General features: G+C 45.2%; 3 protein-coding genes across 6 annotated transcripts; 2 read left to right on the top strand and 1 right to left on the bottom strand.

Moving 5' to 3' along the window:
- Window positions 1-1,236: 1,236 nt before the first annotated feature.
- On the bottom strand, window positions 1,237-14,159 carry Nep1 (Neprilysin 1). Of its 3 annotated transcripts, none has more exons than XM_017175007.3 (9): window positions 13,832-14,159; window positions 8,488-9,108; window positions 5,481-5,588; window positions 3,820-3,947; window positions 3,638-3,755; window positions 2,566-3,572; window positions 2,337-2,499; window positions 1,959-2,275; window positions 1,237-1,894 (listed from the first exon to the last, which is right to left on the bottom strand). In XM_017175007.3, exons 2-9 carry the CDS (start codon window positions 8,963-8,965, stop codon window positions 1,622-1,624), a joined length of 2,592 nt encoding a protein of 863 aa, XP_017030496.1. In that variant the 5' UTR covers window positions 8,966-9,108; window positions 13,832-14,159; the 3' UTR covers window positions 1,237-1,621. The 3 variants fall into 3 exon arrangements, with proteins under 3 accessions (XP_017030496.1, XP_017030497.1, XP_070144794.1); XM_017175008.3 differs by lacking the exon at window positions 13,832-14,159 and adding an exon at window positions 10,950-11,206; XM_070288693.1 differs by lacking the exon at window positions 13,832-14,159 and adding an exon at window positions 9,870-9,888.
- A 284-nt stretch (window positions 14,160-14,443) lies between these two features.
- On the top strand, window positions 14,444-23,732 carry Mipp2 (Multiple inositol polyphosphate phosphatase 2). Of its 2 annotated transcripts, none has more exons than XM_017175011.3 (5): window positions 14,444-14,824; window positions 15,105-15,538; window positions 21,374-21,750; window positions 21,825-22,040; window positions 22,105-23,732. In XM_017175011.3, the coding sequence occupies exons 1-5, from the start codon at window positions 14,632-14,634 to the stop codon at window positions 22,271-22,273; spliced, it is 1,389 nt and encodes a 462-aa protein (XP_017030500.1). In that variant the 5' UTR covers window positions 14,444-14,631; the 3' UTR covers window positions 22,274-23,732. The 2 variants fall into 2 exon arrangements, with proteins under 2 accessions (XP_017030500.1, XP_017030499.1); XM_017175010.3 differs by having other exon boundaries at window positions 14,449-14,824; window positions 21,822-22,040.
- Window positions 15,856-21,511, top strand: raptor (regulatory associated protein of MTOR complex 1). The gene is made up of 3 exons (XM_017175009.3): window positions 15,856-17,760; window positions 17,827-21,246; window positions 21,374-21,511. Exons 1-3 carry the CDS (start codon window positions 16,569-16,571, stop codon window positions 21,379-21,381), a joined length of 4,620 nt encoding a protein of 1,539 aa, XP_017030498.1. The 5' UTR covers window positions 15,856-16,568; the 3' UTR covers window positions 21,382-21,511.
- Window positions 23,733-23,933: the final 201 nt, after the last annotated feature.

Below are 23,933 nucleotides of genomic sequence, written 5' to 3'. Positions count from 1 at the left end.
TACTTAAGCTAAAACTAACTAAAAAAAAATTATAATATTAAAACAGCATGGAGTTTATGACTAGGTTTAATGTAATGCGCATTAGTAGTTTTGAACGTGTGTGTATGTAATGTTTTTTTTTTGTAATTTTTTAAACGTAGCCGCTTGAAGTAAACCGAAACGAAACTATATTCTTTCCTGATCTTAGTTGTGTGTGTGTTTGTTTTAATGCAGCCCATAAGGAGCGTTTCTTCTTGTTGATTAATAATTAGGTAAAACACTGCTACAAAACATAAGTTCATTAAAGAAACAACAACAAAAAAAAACAAAAACTAAACAAATCGAATACGAAAAATTAGCAAAAAAGTGAGTTAAATTTAAAATTAAATGCCATTTAAAGGCCAACGAAATGCAAAACTAAGCAAATTTGCTTTTAGCTCCATGCAGGTACAACAACCAGAACAACAACAGAACCCAGAAACCATAAAACATAAGTTCTCCTTGCCAAGTTAGAGCAAAAGGAATACAATTAAATGTGAATGAATTTGTTTCCCCACAAAAAAACAAACGGAAGTTAGAATCGAGCACCACTATCCCCCCTCTCAGCTGTAAAAAAAACAAAAATTAAAAATAAATAACACAGAAGATCTGCAAGAAATTAGCCATAGCCAAGTTGTAATCATTTCGTTGCGTGCCCTTTGCGTATGATTTGAATGGTTCAATTGGTTCCACTAGATACGTATATATACTGAGAACACATACTATGTAAAGCAGCGAAAAACAAAAACAAAAACAAAAACATTATAAATTAAAGAGAATTTGAAAAGAAAAAAAGAGTGTTGGAGAAATGCTTATTTTACTCGTTACTTTTCAGAAAGGTTGCTTTTCTAAACTGCTTTTATTTATACTCGTTACTTTTTTCAGGAGGTGGTTACTCCTTAAACGGTCATTCTTTCATGATTTTAATTCAAGATGCTACTCGAAAAATGTTTATATAATTTCTCCAGATTTCCAGTATTTCTTTACTCGTTACTTTTTCCAGGCGGTCAGCATTTGGTTACTTAATTCAAGTTAAAGATTATCTACGTTTAAAACTAAGCTTTTCCGATAATCCACAAGATTAAAAATCACGTAACCAATATCGATCCAAAAAAAGATTACGTATACGTAATATAGACCCACTTCCTAGAAATATCACGTATACGTACCAAAAACTCAAATAACAAAGTATACCTTTAATTTTCTCATATTTTTTTTCTTTATTCACGAATATATTTTGTTTGTTCTTCGCTTGGGGAGGAGCCTAGGAGGGTTGTGGCTAGTGCGGGGCCCAGAGTACCGTTCTCGCCTAGCACATAAATACTCGTACATAGCTACACTATAGATCTTTATAGCCAGGTATTTAAAGGGTAAACATTACTGCGCTATAACAAACACAAAAACAAAATAATAATAATAAGGAGGGAAAACAGGAAACTACACAAAAAAATTTGGGAACAAGTGAGCCGTCTCGCATTGTCCATCTCAGGTGATCGATCATATCTCTACTCGTGTATTATCGTGTATATATAATTATATACCGTTATAGTATGCGATATAAATATATAAAAAAAAACGCCAACTATTGACTACTGGCCAATGACTACCACACGCTGCACTTATCCGCCGGATTCATGGTGCTGCCCAACGGGCAATTGTAGGCATGGGAAAAATCCCACGAATTCGAGAGCGGCCCCAGGACACGGACAAAGCCCGGCGAGTGGACCGCCGAACGGATTTTGGTCAGTGCATCCTCCGGGCGCATGGAACCGCACCAGATCTGGGCGTAGTTGAGAAAGAAGAGCTGATCGTGGGTCATGTTCAGACCAGGCAGCTGGGGCTCCCGCCCATGCAGAGTTTCCCATTTTTTGTAGGCCTAAAAAAAAGGAGGTTCCAGCTAGAGATCCCAGAGATTTTCTATTATTCTATTTTTAGCTCACCCTAAAGGCCTGCTTGAGACCACCATTATCCGCTATATTCTCGCCCTGCGTCATCCGGCCGTCCATGAACATGTCCACCTCGTTGATCTTGTAGCGCGAGTACTGATCAATGACGCACTGCGTCCGCTCGCGGAAGGCCTCAATGGTGGCATTGTTCCACCATTGCATCATGTTGCCCTCCTTGTCGAACTGCCGGCCCTTGTCATCAAAGCCATGGGTGATCTCGTGGCCAATGACCACACCAATGCCGCCATAGTTCAGGGATTTGGGAAAGTGTTGGCTATAGAACAAGGGCTGCAGGATGCCAGCGGGAAATACTGTTCAAGATGAAAGATTATACATAATTTTATAATTTTAAAAGGGACTCTAAAGACCCACCTATATCGTTCTTGTTGGGATTGTAGAAGGCATTCACCACCGCCGGCTCGGTGGTCCACTTCTCCTTGTCCACCGGCTGCCGGAGGAGATTGAGCACCTTCTCGGACTCCCACTGCAGGATGCTCAGCACGTTGTCTATGAAGTTGTCCGGGACAATGGTCAGCTAAAGGCAAGCCCAAGGATTAAATAAAGCTCAAAGTTAACCCTAAAGAAACCTTTCGCTACTCACATTCACATACTCCTGCTCTAGCTCGGTGGCATTGGTCAGCAGCTCGGGATAACCTATCCGCTCGTTCATCGAATCCGCCTTCTCTTTGGCCACCGCCCGCGTCTCATCATCCATCCAGTGATTCTCGGCCAACAGCTCGTTGAAGGCCGCCCTTATCGTATGAATCATCTCAAGAGCCACCGCCTTGCTCTCCTGGTTGAAGTTATCCCGTATGAAGAGGGCTCCAACGGCCACGCCCAGCTTCTTGTTGGTCCACTCCACGCACTGAGACCAGCGCGTTCGCTCCGATTGGATACCCAGCAGTATCTTGCGGAACTCCACCCGCTCCCGCTGGTACTCATCGATCATGTGGGTGGTCAGCGACATGACCAGACGCCACAGCATGTAGTTGTGCACCACCCGCCGCTCGGTGCGGGCCAGGATCTTGCCCATTTCGGTGAGATAGGTCAGGCCATAGGTGACCAGCGGTTCGTCCGGCTGCAGGGCAATATTCTTGCCCAAGGCCGACTGCAGGTACTCCGTCCACTGAACCTCCGGCACCAGTTGCTGCAGCTCCGGCAGTGTGGTCTTACGATAAACGGCGCTGGTGTCATGACGATCTGCCTCCGCCAGGGAGACATTCACCAGCTGCGTTTCGAAGAGGACCACCTGCTCTAGCTCGGCAGCGGCCGAGGCTGGATCTGCACCCAGCAACAGGGACACCTGCGTCATGTAGCGATGATAGGCCCGCCGGTCATTGGCACTGCTCTCCTTCAGGTAGTAATCCCTAGAGGGCAGGGCATACTGCAGTTGGTCCATCTGGAGGATGTTGACTGAGCTGTTCTTGTCGTCGGCACCCACATACAGCTCGATCATGACCGGCTCACTGTATTTCAGCCTTAGCTGGCCCATCAGACGCTCCACGGAGAGATCCTCTGGAGGACGCCAGTCGCGTTCGATGACTGGCCAGCCGCCCAGAGAGCGCAGCACCTCCTTCAGCCGCCCAATGCCGATCTTACGGATCTGGGCTAAGGTCAAAGGAGGTAGGGAGTAAAAGGATATGTAGCTTGTAGGGTGTTTATATAGAACTCACGTATGTCCATGCAGCTCTTGAAGAAGGTCTTGGCCTTGATGGTGGCCTGGTTGTCGCGCTCATCGAGGGGCTCCTCGAGGACGCCACGCAGGATCACCTGCTGCTGGTCAGACAGGACCTGGGGGGAGCAGGAGGAAGTTAAAAAGGTAAGTGATCAACAGGTTATTCCTGGTTAAACCCACCTCAAAAGTGCTAATGGAGCTGCGGTCCTCGGGTATGGGATGCAGCTTGTTCCAAGTGCCGCAGGCATACTGGAAAAAGTCCTCGCAGGGATCGGCCCCAAGGTCCATGGCCGAGAGCAGGGAGGCCGCTGTGAATGTGTGTGTTTATGGTTTAGGGTTATCTTTTTAATCTTTTTTATCTTTTTCGTTATATTAGCCTCGTGGAAAGCGGTGCAGCTGATGCGCAATTAGCTGCTTAATACCCTTTTTTGTGGTCATAACTTAACAACCACCACCCACCACCTGCTATAACTTTGGCCCACAAATCATAGGCCGAAAAACTTTTCCGATAAGCGAATGCACTTGCTAACCGCCAACTTTTGCGCCAGACAAAAGTTTTGAAGGAGGAACAAGCCGCCGACCTGGTCTTGCATCGTTGACAATCCATAAATCAAGGACTTGTTCTGGGAATCATTAAGCAGAAACCAAACAAAGCAGCTCGCACTCTTTTGGGAATTTTCCGGAAAAGCCTTTTGATTTATGGTAAAGGTTTTTTGGGCAAGAAAATTGCATTCTTGGAATTTTCGAATTGAAATTAAATTAAAAGTCTGAGCATTAAAAAAGAAGAAGGGAAACGTAATTTGTAAGCTTTTTCTTTATTAAGGTTTAAGGTTTTCTTACCCTAAAATTTATTTATTAAAATATCGATTTAAAATCCGTATTCCACATCTAACCCAACTCTTTACCCGACTTCCCTTACTTTTTGTACCAACTAAAAACCATACTATAATCCAAAACTTCGATTGCGTATTCCTTAAGACCCAATCTGGGTTACCAATTGACGTAAATCCCTCTATTAATATTCATGCAGCCCCAAAAAGTATGCTAGCCAAAGTGGAGCAGTCCAAGGAATTGATTGCATCACTACTGCCTGTCCGTCGTTTGTTCAGTAATTGTAGCTTTTGCTTATTCCCGGAATGTCCTGCACCTGGACAGGTGTATCTAGCGGTATGCCAAGCCATCAATCACCAAAGTAATTTCCCCTCTGGGGGTGGACTGACTTTGAGGTGTCTGACTTGGGCATAAGTGCATTTGGCAGGGACATTTCAGGGAGCAGATGTCGCTGTACCCATCATTAAACGATGGCCGCGGCACTTAACTTGTCTTTAATAGCTGATAAATAATTTACAACACAAATAAAACCGCACACATATTAGATGGTTGTGCAAGGCCCTGACACCCTTCTACGGAAATAATGCCGTTTTTGGCCTGAATTTAAGGATATATTTAAGCTTAAGGATGAAGTGAAAATAAATGAAAATAAATAAAAATTAAATGTGATGTATATACAAGTCTTCAAAGGTTACTTTTTATAATTAAATATTTCTTAAATGTATTTTCTTTCTACTAAAAAAGGATGCTTACTTTTAAAGCTAAAGTTTAAATTTAATTTCCAGATTTTCCCTTAAACTTATAACCCCTGAAATCCCCTCTAAAATTTCAATCTTAGCTACTTCTTTCGTAATAATTACCCTTATTATATTCCTATTGGTATCATTAAGTTGTCGAACCCAAATTCCCAGTCCACACACAGTTCCAAATCCCCACCAACCACCTGCATTAATTTCAATTAGAAACCCAAAGGAGACTTTTCACCCCGGAAAAACCTCTGCCCAGCTTACCTGTTCTCACGCACTCCTGGGTCATGCAAATGTTGTCCTGCCCCTCACGGCTGCCCTCCTGTCCCTCTGCCTGGTTCCACCTGGAATTGGGTCTGCTGTCATCATGGCCTGCAATTAGAGTTAACAGATTTTCACTGTTCAGTGCGGCACACGGGGCGTATGAGCAATGTGGAGAGAGAGAGAGAGAGAGAGAGAGAGAGGGGGCCAAGTCGAAGACCTCACCAAGACGACAAGCGATTCGCGGGCCACTCAAGTAAATTGAATTTGAATTTTCCATTAAAAGAGGGAGAGAAGCCAGGAGTCCCATGCTCCGTGGCCTTTATTAAATTAAAATAACGAAATACTAAGCTCTTGGCAGGGAAATGCACAGCAAAGAATTTTTGGAGAAACCAAAAAGCCAGAGTTATTTTTAAATAATATTAAATAAAATATTAAAAAAATATTATAGAAGTCGGTATCCTTAAAAATATAATATATAGTATATAAATGTAGTATTTTTCTATTGAATTGTTTGTATTATTTGTTTTATATTATTAAATTATTGTATTATTTGTTTTATAATATTAATAGAAGAGAATATCCTTTAATTTAAAATATATTTAGAGATACATTTATTATGGCTACTATTATTTTTTTTTCATTTTATCTATATAAAGAATTTGTTTATATATAAAAAAAAATAGTAATATATTTATTTATTATTTTTTTTATTTTATTATTTATTGTTATTATTCTTTATTATATATTTTTGAATGTATATATTAATTTTTTTATTTTATTTCTTTTTCTTTGAATTATAAATATTTTTTTGTGTGTTTTTACGATTCCCTCTCGCAGAGACACATGTTGCACGTTGTCCTTGCCGAGGCTGTCAATAAAAAATGGAATGTTCAGAGGGCAGCTTTAGTTATTAATTAAAGCGATTCCCTTGCACTCCTCTGGCCAGTGGCCAGCTAATAACATTTACCAGGGCGTTAATAGGTTTAAGTGGAGGACCACAAGCCACTGGGCACTGGGCCACTGGCCACTGGCCACATTCCCCTGACCAATTGGGTTGAATGTCCAGAAGCCATGCTTCAAGAGGGGAATTTGATTAGGCCAGGGTATTAAAGGGAAATCAGCAGGACCTAGAGCCTTTTCAACTCCATCGATTTGCTATTAAATAAAGTCCTTAAAAATGGATTTTCTTAAGTACAAATAAGTACATGATAAAGGCAAAGATTAAAAGGAAAGTACTAATATTTCCCATAAATATATTTATATATTTATTTATTTAGCTAAATATTTTCATAAATTCCCTTTAAGGCTCACAGCCACTAAAACAACCTGAAGGAAAATCGATGGACCAAACAGAGTTGGGAAATGGGAAAAGTGGTGCGATGGGAAAATCATAGTCAAGGCCAGGCCTACCACAAGTTCTCTGCTCGATAATGAAGACAATGACAATGATGATGGCGATAGCGATGATGATGACCATTTGGTATTTATGGAGATATATTTTTAAATTGGCATAAAAAATAGGCTTTGATGGTGGTGGTTCGTGGAATTCATACCACGTCCAAGGCTTTCTCGCCTGGCAAACGATGAATGAAAACATTTAAAACACGTTTTATAACGGCAAAATATAAACAGGATAATGGTCGCTGTGCGTGTGTGTGTATGTTTGTGTGTGTGCATATTCAATTAGATTGTCCAAGAAAGAGGCTGGGAGGATGCACGATCGATGCTAACAGCCTTTAAAAAATTCATAGACATCCCCGGCAAATGCCGATTGATTGCTTTTTGTTGGTATTATTTTCATGTTTTCTTGTTATTTTTGCAAAAAAATAAAAATAAAACCGAAATCGAGGCAGCACATGAAGATGTAAATTGCTCCCCAACAGAAGCAGGCAGCAACTCGGTTCGCAGCTCTTGAATATTTCAGTTGCTTTGAATCGCATTATTCCATGTGTTCCCAGGGAAGTCGATTGAGTCCTGGAGTCAGGACATGTCCCTGACTTGGAGCTGGGATACCAAGAGATAAGCCAAAGGGAAGGGGAGTGGACAGTGGTCATTGAATAGGGAAAACTGAAGACGTTATAAATAAGTTTGTTATTATTTTTAAATATTTTTTGTGTGGGATAAAATCAAGGATTAATTTTTTTCCATAAAATTTGTGGTAAAAAAAAAACAAAAATTATAGAAAAATCCCTAACAACCTTATAGTTTTTCCCAATTAATTTCTGATTTCATTTCCCCCCTCAAAACCAAAAATCGCCCCACTGTAACCACTGAAAGACCACAAAAAAGGCATTGCCTGGCATCGATGAGTGTAGAGTGAATCCAGGAATCTCCAGGAATCGGAGGCACCGGCATCAAGGAAGCCGAGGAGGTGCTGTCATTGTTGCTGGAGGAGAGCGAGAGCTGTTGCCGCTTGTTGTTTGGCATATTCTGTAATTGAATTTCAAACAGGGCGGAGATTACAACACCCCGACATATCAGCCGCATTCCCAAGCCCAAGCCCAAGCCCCTTCCCCCTTTCCATTCCCCACCCAAAAGGGACATCCTTTAGCCTGTTGCTCTGTTATCCTGTTCTCGCTCCTCCCATTCCTCCTCCACCAAGGAAATTGAGTTTTTGCTCCATTTGTTTGAGTCACCCGAGAGGATGGCCAGAACAGGCGCTAAATTCACTTAACAGGGCAAAATACGGAATCAGGAGCACAGGATGCCGCTTGATTAGCTGCTGGCCCATTTAGCAGTCGGCAACAAGCTAAAAGCTCCTCCTCCACCTCCTCCACCTCCTCCTCCTCGTCGACACACACAAAATTAATCAATGTCAAAGCCCTCCAGATAGACATGTGTGTCATGTACTAATAACTTTGGAAATTTCAATGCTGACTTTACGGATGGATTTTCCCAACAATAATTCCCCTGGTGGCAACCATAAGCTCTAGATAAATACCATAATAAATGATGATGATGGAGTCTTAAAAGATATACATTTCCTGGCAGTTGGACAGACACTCACCTGGCTCCAGGTGATACAGCTGACATCGCTGGTGCACGCTGGCAAAGTAAATGGCCAAAGCTCCGATGGCTGCTCCCAAAACGGTAAAGGCAATGGCCAGGATCAGTAGGCGACGACGTTGCTGCGACTCCTTGAGTAACCAATCGCTGCTGCTGCGCGTGGATTGACCTCCAACAACGCCACTGCCAGGATTGGTACTGCTCCGTTGGAGGGCACTGCCCAGGCCAACGCCACCGCTGCCATCGGGCGAGAGAAACACCACAGTGGGCAGCTTATTCTGCTGGAGCTGCTGTTGCTGGAGTTGCTGCTGCTGCTGCTGTTGCTGCTGTTGCTGCTGTTGCTGCTGCTGTCCCAGTAGCGGCGACACCACCGTGGCATTCAGCTCCTCCGCCTGCAGATAGCCATTGTTTAGGGGCTTCTCCTCCAGAGCAGCTACTCCGCCGGAGGCCTCAAGCGACTGCGACTGCGACTGCGACATGTTGCTGCTGCTTTTTTTTTATCGGGCAACTAATTTATGGGCTGTTGTCCAGGTGAGCCCGCGGGACAGGTAGAGCGGAGCACAGACCGTTCGCAGTTAGAGCGACAACGCCGGCAACGCTGGCGACATCAGCGGCGATCGCACTGGGGGGAATATGGAAGACAAAAAAATAAAGAGTTTAGCTAGCGATAAATAGATAACTGATAACAGATAACCGATAACTGATAAGAGATGATATACAATTGGCCTGCCTTGACGCGGGGCTTTGATGGACAGCCGAGAGGGTCAACTCAGGGTTGGTTATTGCAATTATGGTTGGTTTATGGCCGGTGTTTCGTAAAAACCCCTTAGTTACCGATACCGATATGGATACTGGTCAGCACTGGACACAACCAGATCCCCCACGAGCCCCCATTCATGTGTCCCAGAGTTTCCACGGAGATGAGCTTCGGAAGTTACGACTCTGACAGCTAATGATCTTGTGATATCATCTCCTTTGCACTGACTGCTCGTCGTTCTTGGTCTGTTCTGCTCTACTCTGCTCCCTCGTTCTGGCCAAGTTGTTGTCATTTTCTGTGTTGTTGTTGTTGCTGTTGCTGCCATGACGTGCGATCAGGGCCAACGTGTTTCGCGCAATCGCAGCCGGCAGCTCAACCCGGCTCAGCAGGGGATGCAAAGCCAAATGATTGGCTCACAGTGAACACTGGCTAAGGCGGAAGTCTTCAATGACAGCTTAATATGACAGACATGGCTAGATAAACTCCGCTTGTGATGCTGATCAAGAATATGAATTTATGATTTATAGGGTCACAAATGACTCCTTCACTGTCTGGCAAGCTTTTTTGATACCCTGGAAAGGCAAAAAAAGATAGAAAAAAAAGGTGTTGCACACAAAAAAAATTACTTCTAAGACCCAAAATCCAACACTTTCGTTTGGAACTCTCCAACCGATTACCACTGTGACTTAAAGCTCGGATTAATGCGCGGCAAATTTTGCAAAACTCGAAACTAGTTAACCCAGCTGCGCGCCGGCTTCGAGGCAGAGGGGGTCCCCTTCTATATCTTCGCAGTTATATCTATATAGACGCCCCCCGCATTGATCTGATCTGATCTGATTCAAGAGCCAAAAGAATCCAAATCTCGTGATGCTCATGAATATTTCAATCTTCCCCACTGGCCGAACGCCGGCAAAATGGTTATTAAACTCGTTACTTTTGATTAGCCACGTGAAATGTGAAACGCCGATGATACCGATCGGTATATGCATAAAGAAAATATATATATATGTGTATATATATAAACAATATTATATATAACACAAACAAAGTGTGGAGGGGAATGGAAACTCGAACCGAACGGCCACAAACTAAAATAAATTAATGCGACCGTCGTTAAATTCGCATTGTATAATCACTGCCAAAGCCGCAAAACTAAACAAAAACTTAAAAAAAATATTAATGTTTATGGGAAATAGTTGATATTTTATATTTCTTTAGATTAAGTGCACTTTTTATAATATTTATATTTATTCCAAATATATTTAGAATATTTTAAAGTTAAATAAAGAATTCAGGAAACAGTTGAATTTAATTTAAAAAATTAGAATTTCATATTTAAATTAGTTATATTAAATCTTAAATTAAATAATTTAATATTTATTTAACTCCAAAAAACTTGATAAATTTACTTTAAAATTTCCTAGAATTTTAAAACTTCAAAATGTAATTTCTGCATTTTACAAATACAATTAAAAACCATTTCATTTAATTTGTATAATTTTTTCTATTCTATTTTATTTATTTATATTTTTTAACTCTTTAATTTATTTCCTTAAAATCTATTTTAAAAAACGATCTTTGTTGTTATAATTTTCTAATAATTAAATTAAGTAAACTATTTCCCAGTGAACTAAAATTTTGTGGCTGTGCATTGTTGCTTTGTTTTATTTTGTAGTTTTTACAAACATAACTCATTTGTGCATTACTTTTTGTTGTGTGGCTGGTTTTATTGTTATTATTATTACACTGTGGCTTCTTCTGGCTTTTGTTTTTATTTTTATATACGTTCTTTATGACTTTCACCGCCGCGTCTTTTGTGTTTTGTTTGTTGTTTTGCGGGTGTGCGTGTTTCTTAGATTTTTTGTGTTATTTTTCGCTCTCCTTCACTCCGTCTCGAATTTATTTAATTTATTTCTTCTTTTGTTTTATGTTTTGCTTGGCCGCAAAAACCGCGCGAGGCGACTTCTCGTTGCGAACTGAACGTTCTGAGCGCGTGTCCTTAGCTTTTAAGCAAGTTGCTGTCGCTGCCGCTGTCACCGTCGCTGTTGCCGCTGCCGTCGCTGCCAGCGTCGCTGTCGACGCCACAACAGCAACAAACAGCAACAACAACAATATGAACAAAGTATTGCCAATGGCAAGTGACACCCATAAGGTGTATATTAAATTAATGCTAAGTTGGTTACAGAACGTCCCAAGAGCCGAAAAGCAAAGCAGCCAGGAACTTGTGGCCAAAAGAGAGGATCAATATGGACCAGGAGATTGGATTGTCAGCAAGAGATAACCTTAAATTAAACTCAAGACTAGCGAAGAGCTATAGGTTCAGATACAACTTAAATATGAAAGTGTTTAGGGAAAGCGGATATTGAAAATCAATTTAAAAATGTGTTCAGTTCCTAAACTTCTTTGTATAAATTTATACATTATTTACATATATACATATACATTTTATATACATTTTGTATACATTTTTTATACATTTTTAATAATTTTCTTTATACATTTTTTATACATTTTAATACATTTTTTTTTAATATTTCTTATATATACTTTATATTTTTTATACTGTTTTATATTTTTTCAATATTTTTTAAATATTTTTTGTAAATGTTTTATTTTCTAGTAAACTTTTTCCAACAGTTTAAATATTGATTTTAACATAATTCTTAAGCGGTTTCTTTGATAATTTTATATTAAAATTCTTTAGAGATATCTAATTACTATTTATTTAAAATTGCTTAATGGATATTTTTTAATTTATTTGATTTAATATTAAAATCTTAATCTTTTTTTTTTATATATTTTATTTAATATTAAAATTGTCTGAAGATCCTTTTTACTATCCTTGATGCCAAAAAGTGTGCTAGGCAGCACTTTTCAAGAACTCAGTTTTGTTGCCTACTTTTAGACAGCAAACCAAACTATTTAAGACCTTCTGTTTAAGGTTTTTCATAGAAATTAAATGATTACTTATATAATTTAGAAAGCAAAACAATCAACTTAGGAACTTTCGTTTAAGATTTTTCCTAGAAATTAAATTAAAATTAATTAAGATAAATAATCAATATTATTTTATACCTTAAATGATTGCCTTTTAATTGTTTAAAATAATAATAACTACTGACTTTCGATATACACAGCTTTTCCAGGACCAAACTTGCCAGTCAATCAACTCCAGAAACAGGTTGCACCCCAAGCTAAAAAGCACACCCACTCCTGGCAGCAGGTGTTGCGGTTCTCCTGTTACCGTTACCCGTTACCCGTCACCAGTTACCAGTTACAAGATACCAGACACCATTTACCAGTTACTACCTATACGGTCTAATGGAAGCCCATTTGGCACGTTCCGCACACAACAGGGGCCACAGCCAGCCAGCATGACGCTGTGTTGCCCATGGAACCCACAGAGGAGACCCTTACACCGCCGCCTGGTTGGAATCTGAAGCGGAATCCCACCACCCCCCACACACTGTCACTGGTCATTGGCTTTGGCATTATCAGTGCGTGATCATCGTGTCATTGTCAATGGGTTCGGGGGCCGAGCCGAAACAAAAAAATTAATTACCCTGTCCGATAAGTTGGGAGATTAGGGTGAGCGCGCTTCCTCTGCGGAGCAAGCCGCTAGGGAATCAATGGTGGTGTTATTGCTTTGTTTTGGCCACTCAATACTTTTGGGTGGTAATCGGCGAAATTGCGTTCTCCTTTCGATTTGGCTGATTGATGGAACACCTGTCTCCCCAGCCCTCCCTCCTGCCAGCCTGTCTGTCTGTCTGTCGGTCGAACAACTCCTCGGCGATCATTCAGTTCAGCAGCTAACTCCCCCATCCATCCAGAATATATATATAAAAGTGTATATATGAGGGATTTCCCCTTCCTAATGGACGTTGCCACCCCCAAAAATAAAAAACAAAAAAAACATAATTTGATCGATTTTCGTTAGCCCTTTATTATGCTTGCCTGCATTCGTCGTTGCCCACCAAAAATAGATTGAAAGATTCCAAACACGCGCTTAAAGCTCAAAACCACAACAACAGGTGGCAATTCTGCACTGAGAGAAAGTTTAAGGCATTTTAGTAGAAAAGTTAAGTCGAAAAGGTGTTTAAATATTATATAAAACTTTGGATACAGGGGCTTGACTCTAAGACCTCTTAAAACGTACTTCATAGAATCGAATTTGCTTTAAAAATTATTTATTATATTAAGAAAATAAGTATTAATATGTAAGCTCCAATTTTCAGCACTTTATAATGTCTTTATATTTCTGAAAAACTCGAAAAAAAATTGTTTTAAAAATTAATCATTACAAAAATATTTAAGAATTGACTTAACTTATAATTTTCTGCACTAAATCTAAGCTTTTTCTATTATGTTTCTTAAAATCTGTAACCTGTGCTCCCCTGGGACAAATTATTTCCCCTTTGGCTTTGCTTTCAGTGCAATACGAACATATCGCGTGCCTTGTGACCACAAATCAAAGTCATCGCCAACCCTCCTGAAATCCCGAATACCTGTATTCGGCCATAAAAAAACAGGACAACGACACCGAACCACCTAACATACTCACTCCTTCCCCCCCCCACCTGGCTGTTACCTGGCTGGAGTTCTAGTTTTGGCGCAAAACTTTTTGCGGCACGTGCGTGGCTTGGCTTTGGCTTCCTCTTCATCCAGGTGCTCCTGTTCCTGTTGACATTGGCGGATGTGGATGATGCCATATGGCAGCCAACCAAAGGTGTGCGCAGAGCCTCAAGGAGCCGGAACTGGGCTAAACAACGAAGCCAGGAAGCCAGAAGAGCAAGGAATAGTGTCCTTTGGCCCGAATCCTTTACAATATTGAACACTTTTGAATTGCGCGTTTTGTATTTTGGTTTTGTAACAGAAAAATTGAGCCCGCTTGATTCCTGTCGAGGGTTCGCCGTGCGACTACAGCCGCTGCTGGGCTTGGCGGGCCGGCAAAGGGAAAGCTTTTGGCCAGGGAAAGCTCAAGGCGGTTAAGAGAACACTTGTTGAGTGGCTAAGAGAGCGGGGAACCTAAAATCTAAAAATATATATATACCTTTGCCCAAAGCTACATATATTTATATTCCTTTTAAAGGAAAGAAAACCAAATGGTTTTCAAGTCTCATTTACATTCCAAACCCTATTCGTTTGGGTTCTGAATTTCGATTTCGAAATAACGATTTGAATACGAGCGCCTTGGAAGCGGTCACACTGTTTGTGCTGGACGGAAACTCTAGTGGCCGGCAGTGTTGCCACATCGCTGCAGTAGCCCGGTGTACGTCGCGTGTCAGCTTCTAGATTTACCATTTTCCATGTTTTGACTTTGTTTTGTTTGTTTTTCTTCGTCCAAACTACGCTTTCCACCTCCGACAAGTTTTCCCGCGTGCCGGAAAAATGCTAAAACCATTTTACTGTCTGTTTTTGTTTGTGTTACCCGTGGTGGTGCTGCTGCTGCTCTTCCAGAGCGCCGGCGGCGAGGGGATGCAGTGCATCCGCCTGAGCCGGGCGGACATAGAGAGGCGACTGTCCACGAAGACGCCGTACCGGTCGGTTGCCAATTACGACGAGACGCCGCCGCAGTACGCGGGTGGGTATTTCCCCTAGAAGAAGTACAGTGGGCATACGCTAAGACAGACGAAAGCTGGTTACGTCAGCTGATACAAGCAAAAAAAAATGAATTAGTAATTTATTTAAAAACCCAAGCAAGTTTCAAATTTGGTTTGGTTTAGAAAAAAATAATCTTTAATATTTGTTTACAAAACAAACCACGTGACCATCTGTCTTAGCCGATGCCCACTGTAACTGTTTGTGTTTTGCTGCCACAGCTGATTTAAAAATTTTCCTTTCCCCCCTATTCGTCACACAAGGTTGCCACCCCACCCGAATCTGGTCCATTATCCGTCACGGAACGCGAAATCCCAGCGAATCCGTTATCCTTCAAGCTCAAAATCGCCTGGCGGAAATAAAGAACCTCATACTGGAGCAAACCAAACCGAATCTTTCTTCTGAGGATTTGAAAAAACTGCGTAAATGGAGCTGGGAACACTTAAATGCCAAGGAAGATGAAAAGTTACTGGTGGCGGAGGGCGAGGATGAGCTTACAGAGCTGGCGGAGCGAATGCAAAATCGTTTCCCATCACTCCTGCCGGATATATACAATCCGGAGTGGTATTATTTCAAGTACACGGCAACGCAAAGAACCTTAATGAGTGCGCAAAGCTTTGCTACGGGTTTATTTGGGCGCCATCGGATACATACGGTCCAATATCCGCCACCAATGCACAAGGATCCGGTTTTAAGGGTGAGTTGATAATATATTTTATTTTAATTCAAGGAAAAGTGGTTTATTTTCAATAATAGTTATTAAATCAATAGATTTTAAGTACTTTACTTACGTAAAAAGATCGTTTTACGATGTTTGCTTACGTTCTTGTTCAAAGCAAAGTTTTCCACCTTTCTTCATCAAAGTTTACACCCATTCTTGAAAGGCCAAAGGCCTTGTAGAAGCTCTAGTATAAATTCTAAAATATATTTAAATCGGCTCTAAACATAGGCTATAACTTACCCTCTTGATATTCTTCATCACTTAACGTCACCTAATTACGTCTTCGATCAGTTTGCCCTTTTTCGATTACGTTGGGGGAACCCCAGTTAGCGTGACCAGCCGCCGCGGAGGCAAAAATCCTCTCTTTTCGCTCAAGAGTTTGGCTTTTGAAGCGGAAAACCTGCGAGCACACTACAGCGTAAATGCGTATTTCCTTCACCGTGGTTATTATTATTTTTTTTTTAACTCTCCACAAACACCGCATCATCAAACACACACTCGGCGCCCACACAGCGCGTAACGTAACACGGGTTTGTCCGCCTCTGTTCTGGGCCAACGCGAGACTTCTTGAGTGGCGCAGCGGCCGCGTGTTTCCGTGCACTTGACGCATCTCGTTTTCCATTCCGTGTGTGCGGGGAAATGGGCCGCCGCGATCCGCAAACGTCGTCGTCGTCGTGAAACGTGCGAAGCAGCGGAGGGGCGGCTAAACGGAGAGGGAGAAGGAGAAGGCAAAGGCGAGGAGAAGTGCGAAAAGTGTTTGGGGTTATGTGCAAGATTCCCCTCGAAGGGACCTTTCACCTGGCGGAGAATCGGGAAAACCAAAACGGAGACGCAGACGTAATCACAGACTCGACTCGCTAATTGCGCGAAAGCCAGACCACTCCAACGTGCAATTGCAGCTGCAGCTGTGCGGCACGGCCCGTACCAGGAACCAGAAGCAAAAGAGGAGAAATACAAACAAACAGAAAACGAAAAGGGCACCAGCAGCAGCACCACCGGCGGGAACATGCTGGAGTCCCATTACAACGCCATGCTCAGTGCGGTGGCCTCTGCCTCCGTCTCTGCTGCTGCAGCCGCCGCCGCCGCCTCCGCCGACGACAACAATAGCCACAGCAACACAAACAGCAGCAGCAACGGCAGCTCTGTGGACATTATTGGCAGCCAGGAGGTGTCCATTGTCAGTCCCATGGCCATGCCCATTGCCCGCGGCCAAGAGTCACCGCCCAGTGGCCAGGAAACACCACTAAGCGACGAGGAGGTGAACTTTCTATGGAAAACCCAGGTTATTTGTAGTGAACTGCTGCGCGACGACCAGTGCCCGCTGTCCCTCACGGCCAAGCGGCACAAGGAACTGATCCAGTCCATGCAGTACGAGCGACAGCCTTGGCGCATCCGGGAGCGCATGAAAACGGCCAGTGTGGCTCTGGTGCTCTGCCTAAACATTGGCGTCGATCCGCCGGATGTGGTGAAAATCCAGCCTTGCTCGCGTCTCGAATGCTGGATAGATCCCAGCTCGGTGTCGCCGCCCAAGGCCATGGAGCAGATTGGTAACAACCTGCAGATGCAGTACGAGAGATGGCAGCCGCGGGCGCGTTACAAAAAGTGTCATGATCCCACCGTCGAGGATGTGAAGAAGCTATGCACCTCGCTGCGCCGCAATGCCAAGGGCGAGCGCATCCTCTTCCACTACAATGGCCATGGAGTGCCCAAGCCCACGGCCAATGGCGAGATTTGGGTGTTCAACAAGACCTTCACCCAGTACATACCGCTGAGCATCTTTGAGCTCATCACCTGGATGTCGGCGCCCTCGATTTATGTGTACGACTGCTCCAATGCTGGGATTATTATCAACTCCTTCCAGCCATATGCGGAGCAGCATGAACACGAGCTGGAGAAGGCTTTGGCCGCCGCCCAGCAACGTGGCGGAGGAGGAGTGCAGCAGCTGCAGCTGGCGCCGGGAGCTACTGGTGCCGCCAACCAGGTGCAGCTGCCCAACCAGCTGGTCAGCTATAAGAACTGCATACATTTGGCCGCCTGTGCCGCCAATGAGATTCTGCCCATGAATGCCCAGCTGCCGGCGGATCTGTTCACCAGCTGCCTGACCACACCCATTAACATAGCCCTCAAGTGGTATGCCATGCAGGAGAAGCTGGGCATGGTGCCGCGCATCCAGAGCGAGCTGATTGACAAGATACCAGGCAAGATGCTCAACCCACAAATCCCCTCGAGAATCTGTAACTAATCTTTATTTACCCTTCTTACAGGCAAGGTCAACGATCGCCGCACCATGATGGGCGAGCTCAATTGGATTTTCACCGCCATTACGGACACGATAGCCTGGAATACCTTGCCCCGCGAGCTGTTCCAGCGTTTGTTCCGCCAGGACTTGCTGGTGGCCAGTCTGTTTCGTAATTTTCTGCTCGCCGAACGCATCCTGCGCAGCCACGACTGTACGCCAGTGTCGCTACCCGCTCTGCCTCCTTGCTACCGTCATCCCATGTGGAAGGCCTGGGACCTAGTGGTGGATCTGGCCCTGCAACAGCTACCGGATATACTTGATCACAATGCTCCTTACCGGCAGTTGCCCTTCTTTGAGCACCAGCTAACCGCCTTCCAGGTGTGGCTGGACAGTGAATCGGAGTCACGAACGCCGCCGGAGCAGCTGCCCATAGTGCTGCAGGTGCTGCTGTCGCAGGTTCATCGCCTAAGGGCACTGGAGCTGCTGGCCCGCTTCCTGGATCTGGGTCCCTGGGCTGTTAATCTTGCCCTGGGAGTGGGCATCTTTCCCTATGTGCTCAAGCTGCTCCAAAGTTCAACGCGGGAGCTGCGACCCGTTTTGGTGTTCATTTGGGCCAAGATTCTGGCCGTTGATCCCAGCTGCCAGGTGGATTTGGTCAAGGAATACAAGTACTTCTTGTCCGTGCTGCAGGATATCACCGTCTCCAAGGAGCACCGCACCCTGTCCGCCTTTGTGCTGGCGTCCATTGTGCACAATTTCCTGCTGGGCCAGACGAGCGCCCTGCAGGGTCCCTTGCTGTCCATTTGTTTAGAGCAGCTCAACGATGGCAGTTGGCTGCTGCGCCAGTGGCTGGCCATCTGCTTGGGCCTGCTATGGCAGAACTTTGAGAAGGCTCGCTGGTCGGGAGCCCGTGATTTGGCCCACGAGAAGCTGTATGTCCTGCTAAGGGACTCGATTCCGGAGGTGAGAGCCGCCGCCGTCTTTGCTCTGGGCACCTTTATCAGCTCGGTGACGGATCGCAGCGAGGAGCAGGCCAACAACATTGATCGTATCATTGCCATCACCATGCTGGAGACTGTGGGCGAGGATATGTCGCCGCTGGTGCGCATGGAACTGGCCGCTGCCCTCCAGTGGATGGTGCTGCTCTTTGAATCGCAATTTGTGGCCGTTTATCTGGCGGAGCACATGCGTGGCCATGCCTCCTCCGCCTCCTCGTTTGTGATGTGCGGCGATCCCCGGGATTTGGCCTCATCCACGCACAGTTTGGAGCGGCATGTGACCATGCGGAGGGGCGCCAGTTCCAGCTCTATATCCAATATGGGCGGTGCCTCGGGCACTTCCAGCAGCGGCTACTCCTCTGGCACTTCGGTGCGCTCCAAGAGCGGCTCGGGTGGCAGTTCATCAGCGGCAGCAGGAGCAGCTGGCGGCACCAACACCATACCCTTCCAGTCGATCTTCACCAAACTGTGGCTGGGCATCTGCAATCTCGCCCAGGATCCCTTTCCACGGGTGGCGGCCATTGCCCAGGAGATTGTGGACCATGTCAGGGACACCGCCCTCTGCCCCATTATGGCGGCCAAGGAGGCCACCATTGCCACGGCCACGGAAAAGTGCAGCAGCCTAAGCGTAAGCCTACCCCCAAGTCCAAATACCAGGGGCAACTACCTAGGCGGAGGAGGAGGAGCTGGCGGAGCAGCCGGTGAATCTCCGCCCGTGGGAGCAACTGCATCTGGAGCCAGTCACTGGGCCCAGAAGCTGCGACTATCAGGCAGCGGTGGTGTGGCCGGAGGAGCTGCCGGCGGTGATCCCCAGGCGATCCTGCAGCGCAAGCTGCGCACCAGCTCGATCAACGATGAGACTGACAGTGGAATTGGCTACTCCCGAGGATCGGGTGCCGTGGGAATGGGCCTGCCCAGCGGTCCCCGGGAGAGCACCCATTCGGCCAGGAGCAGCGGCAGCGAAAGCAATCAGTACTTGGAGCCGGGCGGACACTGTCTGACGCCCATTGTGCAAACGGAGTTCATACCCTGGGCCATTTCCTACTTCACCCGGCCGGGCAAGGATCGCTACAGCAGCGCCGAGGGTGCGGCGGAGGAGGGACGCCAGCGTTTCCCCATCGATCGGAATTCCACGGAGCTGCGACGCAGACGGAGTCGCTACCTGCGCAACGACTATGTCCGGCGGATGGCGCGTCGCCAGCAGCAGGAGCAGAGCGATCGCTTTGCCTACGATGTGTGCGTGTGGAACCGGAAGACGCAGTTCACGCCCTCCATTGTCAGGCTGCTGCCGTATGAGCCGCAGATAGCGGTGGCCTACCGGGAGAAGGTTTTGGTCTACGATTTCCAATGGAATTCGGTGCGTACGTACGGCGCCGAGGCTCTGGGCGGTGCCGCCAGCACTATCAATAGCTCGGGCTCGGGCTCTGGATCCGGTTCCTCCTCCTCGCTCAATGGCAGCACACCCCGCAAGTCGGGTTCGACGTTAACCAACTTTGCCCGCGTGAGCAGCATCGAGTTCATCAATGCCCAGGATCAGGCCCTCAAGCTGGTGGCCCACGAGGACGGTGTGGTGCGTGTCTGGCAGTCCTCGCCCTCGAACAACTCTGCTCCCGAGGATCCGCCAGCCAAGGCGCGTATGGTTACAGCCTGGACAGCCTTGGGTTTGCCCACGGTTCAGGGTTATCGGCAACGCAACATTTCCTCGGGCGGGAGCCTTGGCAAGGGTGCAGCAGGAGCAGGAGCAGCAGTAGCTGGAGGAGGAGGAGGAGCAGCATCAGGAGATGCCTCGAGCTTAGCCGGAATCGGCAGCATCGTCACCGCCTGGCAGCAGTGCAATCAACACCTGGTGGTGGCCGGCGGCGGCTGTCGGTTCCTTCGAATATGGGACGTGGAGAGGGAGCTAAAGCTCAGCGATATACCGCTGGGACGCAGCGAAACCAGTGCCCGGGTGCTGGCACCCTACCTGCCCAACATGCGCTGCGACGTTATCCTAGCCGGCTGCGAGGATGGCAGCGTCCGGCTCTTTGATAGCCGCTGCTCCCTGCAATATTCCCCGATCTCCGTGCACCGGCGTCATAGTGCGCCCATTCTGCACGCCTGCCTGCGCGCCAATACCCCAATACTGGTCAGTGGCTGCTCCGAGGGACGCATTAGTGTGGTGGATATGCGAGCGGGTGCCGGGAATCGGGTGCTCTACGAATGGGATGCCGGCGGGGATGTGACGGCGATTGCCAGTCACCAGATAGCGGATAGGGTGGCCTGCGGCAATGCCTCAAAGATTGGCATCTACTCGATGGATGGACGCGTCCAGAAGGTGCTGCGAACGAACGAGGGCTTCATTGGCCCGAAAATTGGCCATCCCACCTGCCTGTCATTCCACGCGTACAAGGTGCAGCTGGCGGTGGGCTTTGTGGACAATACGGTGGCCATCTACAGTCCCACGCCAGGTAGAGATTAGCAAAGTTAAATAATAACAAATATAAGAAATAAATTTAGGGAACTTACTTTAAGGATTTTTTCTGTATTTATAAATTCATCTAACTCTTTTCTCCTTTCCCCTCTTCATCATTGCAGTTCTATAAGCGCTGTGACAGGTGGAAAACTGACGTCGATAAGAATCCCGAAACCTTGGTTAATGCACGCCTTTTCCTTGCGGAGCCGCCCATACAGTCAGCAGTGGAGCAGTTGCGCAGCAGCACAGGCTTGCCTGACCTCCAGCCGGAGGATGTGCAGCTTATGTATACGGTTTGTGCCTTTGAAACAGCCTGGCATCGGCAACGTGATGGCACTCGCCATGCCGATTCAGTGTGGTGCAGCTTCTTTGATTTGGCGGCTTTGGATGCTTTGGAGTTCTTTGAGGATCTGGAGTACTACTGGAACGATGGCTATGGCTATGAACTGACCCATCGCATTGCCTGTCCGGCAATGGCAGATATGTTTGCGGCCATTGGGTGAGTAAAGTAACGAATCAGAATCTGGTTAGGATCCTTTAAACCCTCTTTTTAACCATCACAAATTGCAGCAGTTCCGTGAAGTTGGAGAACGAGGAAATGCAATTGCCAGGCAGGGCCAATGCCACATTTTATTTCACCCATTCGGGCACGCTGCTAAAGCTGCTGGCACACCTCGGACTGGCCAGGGATGAGGAGCCGCTGACGCACAAGCACTTTGCCAGCGAACGTCGCTGGCGCACCAGCCAGATTGATGCCTTCGCGACCAACTTGGCCTTTTTGCGCTACGAGTGAGTACACCAAACTTCCCACCCACATGGACATGTTATAATTTCTCTCTGTTTTTCTGAGCAGCTGCGAGGAGATGGAGCCGCAGGTTGTGGTTCTGCACCAAGAGCGAGTGGTGCGCCTGCCCAAGTGTCCGCAGGACCAGGACCTCTGCCCGCTGGCCATGCTGCGTCGCATTTATGCCGACAGCGTGGAGAATTGTGACTTTGAGGAGCTGTGCCGGTTGAGTGAGTGAAGCTGAAGCTGAAGCTGCTGCTGCTGCTGCTGTTCCGCTGCAAGACCATGGAAGGATTCGTCGAAATGTTTGGGATACACCTGTAATGATTAGTTTGAAATTGATGATGATGCTGCAATGGGGGCTGGAGTTTAAGGAAGATCTAGCTAAGGTTAGTTTTGTAAGCGATTGGAAAATGTGTGTGTGTGTAGAGGAGAAGCGCTGATGAGTCGATATCTGTGTGTTTTGTATGCCTTATTATTCAATGTGGACCATCCAATCCAGAGCAAGCGAACTTCGGAGAGAGAGAGAGAAGAAGGTGCTGACCGGGGGGGAGCGTTTCACGCTTTATATACATACATATATATATATATACCCTTATCTATATCTGGAAGTCTCCCCTGCTGTAAAAGATTTCTACTAAATTAATCTTGATTTCTTAACCCGTTTTTTGTTGTTATTCATATTAATCTTAACGTTAACCCTAATCTTAACTTTAACCTATCCTTAAACCTAAGTTTAAATTGAAAGCCAGGCCCCAGCTAAACGGCAAACGCATAGTGTACATATATACATACTGATGTCTTAGAATAAATAATTATAAAGTTATAATACACCCATATATAAAATTGATATATACAACTATACAAGTTCATCAATTCAAAACCTTCCTTTGCCTCCCCCAAAAAACAAAACAAAAAAAAAGAGAGTTTAGAAAAAACGTTCGTTGTGCTAACTTGTGTTATATACCTATAAACAAAACCCCGATATATACTATAAATAGGAACGATTGGTGGGAGCAAAGGCAGGGCAATTGAACAAATTTTGGGTTCCTAAAGATCAATTCTCAAAGCAGCTCTCAGTGAAAAAGAAAGAGATGGCTAGAGAGAGGAGAGAGAGAGAGAGAAAGTGATGAGGAAGAGGCCCAATCAATCAGACACCGTGTACATAGTGCCCAAGGCTTTAATCACTAATTATAAAGTCTAGGGTTCGGTTTCTACTCTCGCTGTTAAATTAACCGATCGAAAAATATAATCAACAGATACAAATTCTGGTAAAACTAATCAGTTAACTGTTCTTTTTGTAATTTATTCAAACAATAAAATATAAAACAAAGTGATCGAAAAATATAATCACCTGTTAAAGCCAACTGTTATTTTTGTAATTTATCCAAACGATAAAAAATAACAAAGTGCTGTTAAGCAACGAATTAAGCTGTTAAGCGACAACTCTAACGCTTCTTTTTTATCAAGCTTACAAATATTTAACAGAAAGAAACCAAATTCTCTTAACCGGCACTTAACAGAGAGTGTAGAAACCGACCTTAAATCGAAAGCCCAACAACTACCACAACAACACCAACCATGTAACAACAACAAATACAACTAACAAAAACAATTCTAGTTTAAAGCTTAACTCGCTTGGACTTTTCAATTTGTTTAAGCTAAAAATAAAACACGAAAAAATATATATATATCAATATGTGGAAGGAAAAATCAATGAGGGGGAAGGAAGCCCAATGGCTTTTAATATTTTTCTTCGATTTTTTGTTCGATGGGTGCAAACTTCCCGTATTTGAACAGCGTGTGCGCCCTGCTAGTGTTTACAGCCAGCTAATTTGTGTTACTCCCAGCTCACTCACCACCACTTGGTATTGTTGGCATCCATGGAACAGCTTACA

Source organism: Drosophila kikkawai, chromosome X (assembly GCF_030179895.1).
Source record: "Drosophila kikkawai strain 14028-0561.14 chromosome X, DkikHiC1v2, whole genome shotgun sequence".
In the NCBI taxonomy this organism is placed as follows: Eukaryota; Metazoa; Arthropoda; class Insecta; order Diptera; family Drosophilidae; genus Drosophila; species Drosophila kikkawai.
The sequence above is the reverse complement of the archived record's forward strand: the minus strand, read 5'-3'. Positions and strand labels throughout refer to the sequence as shown.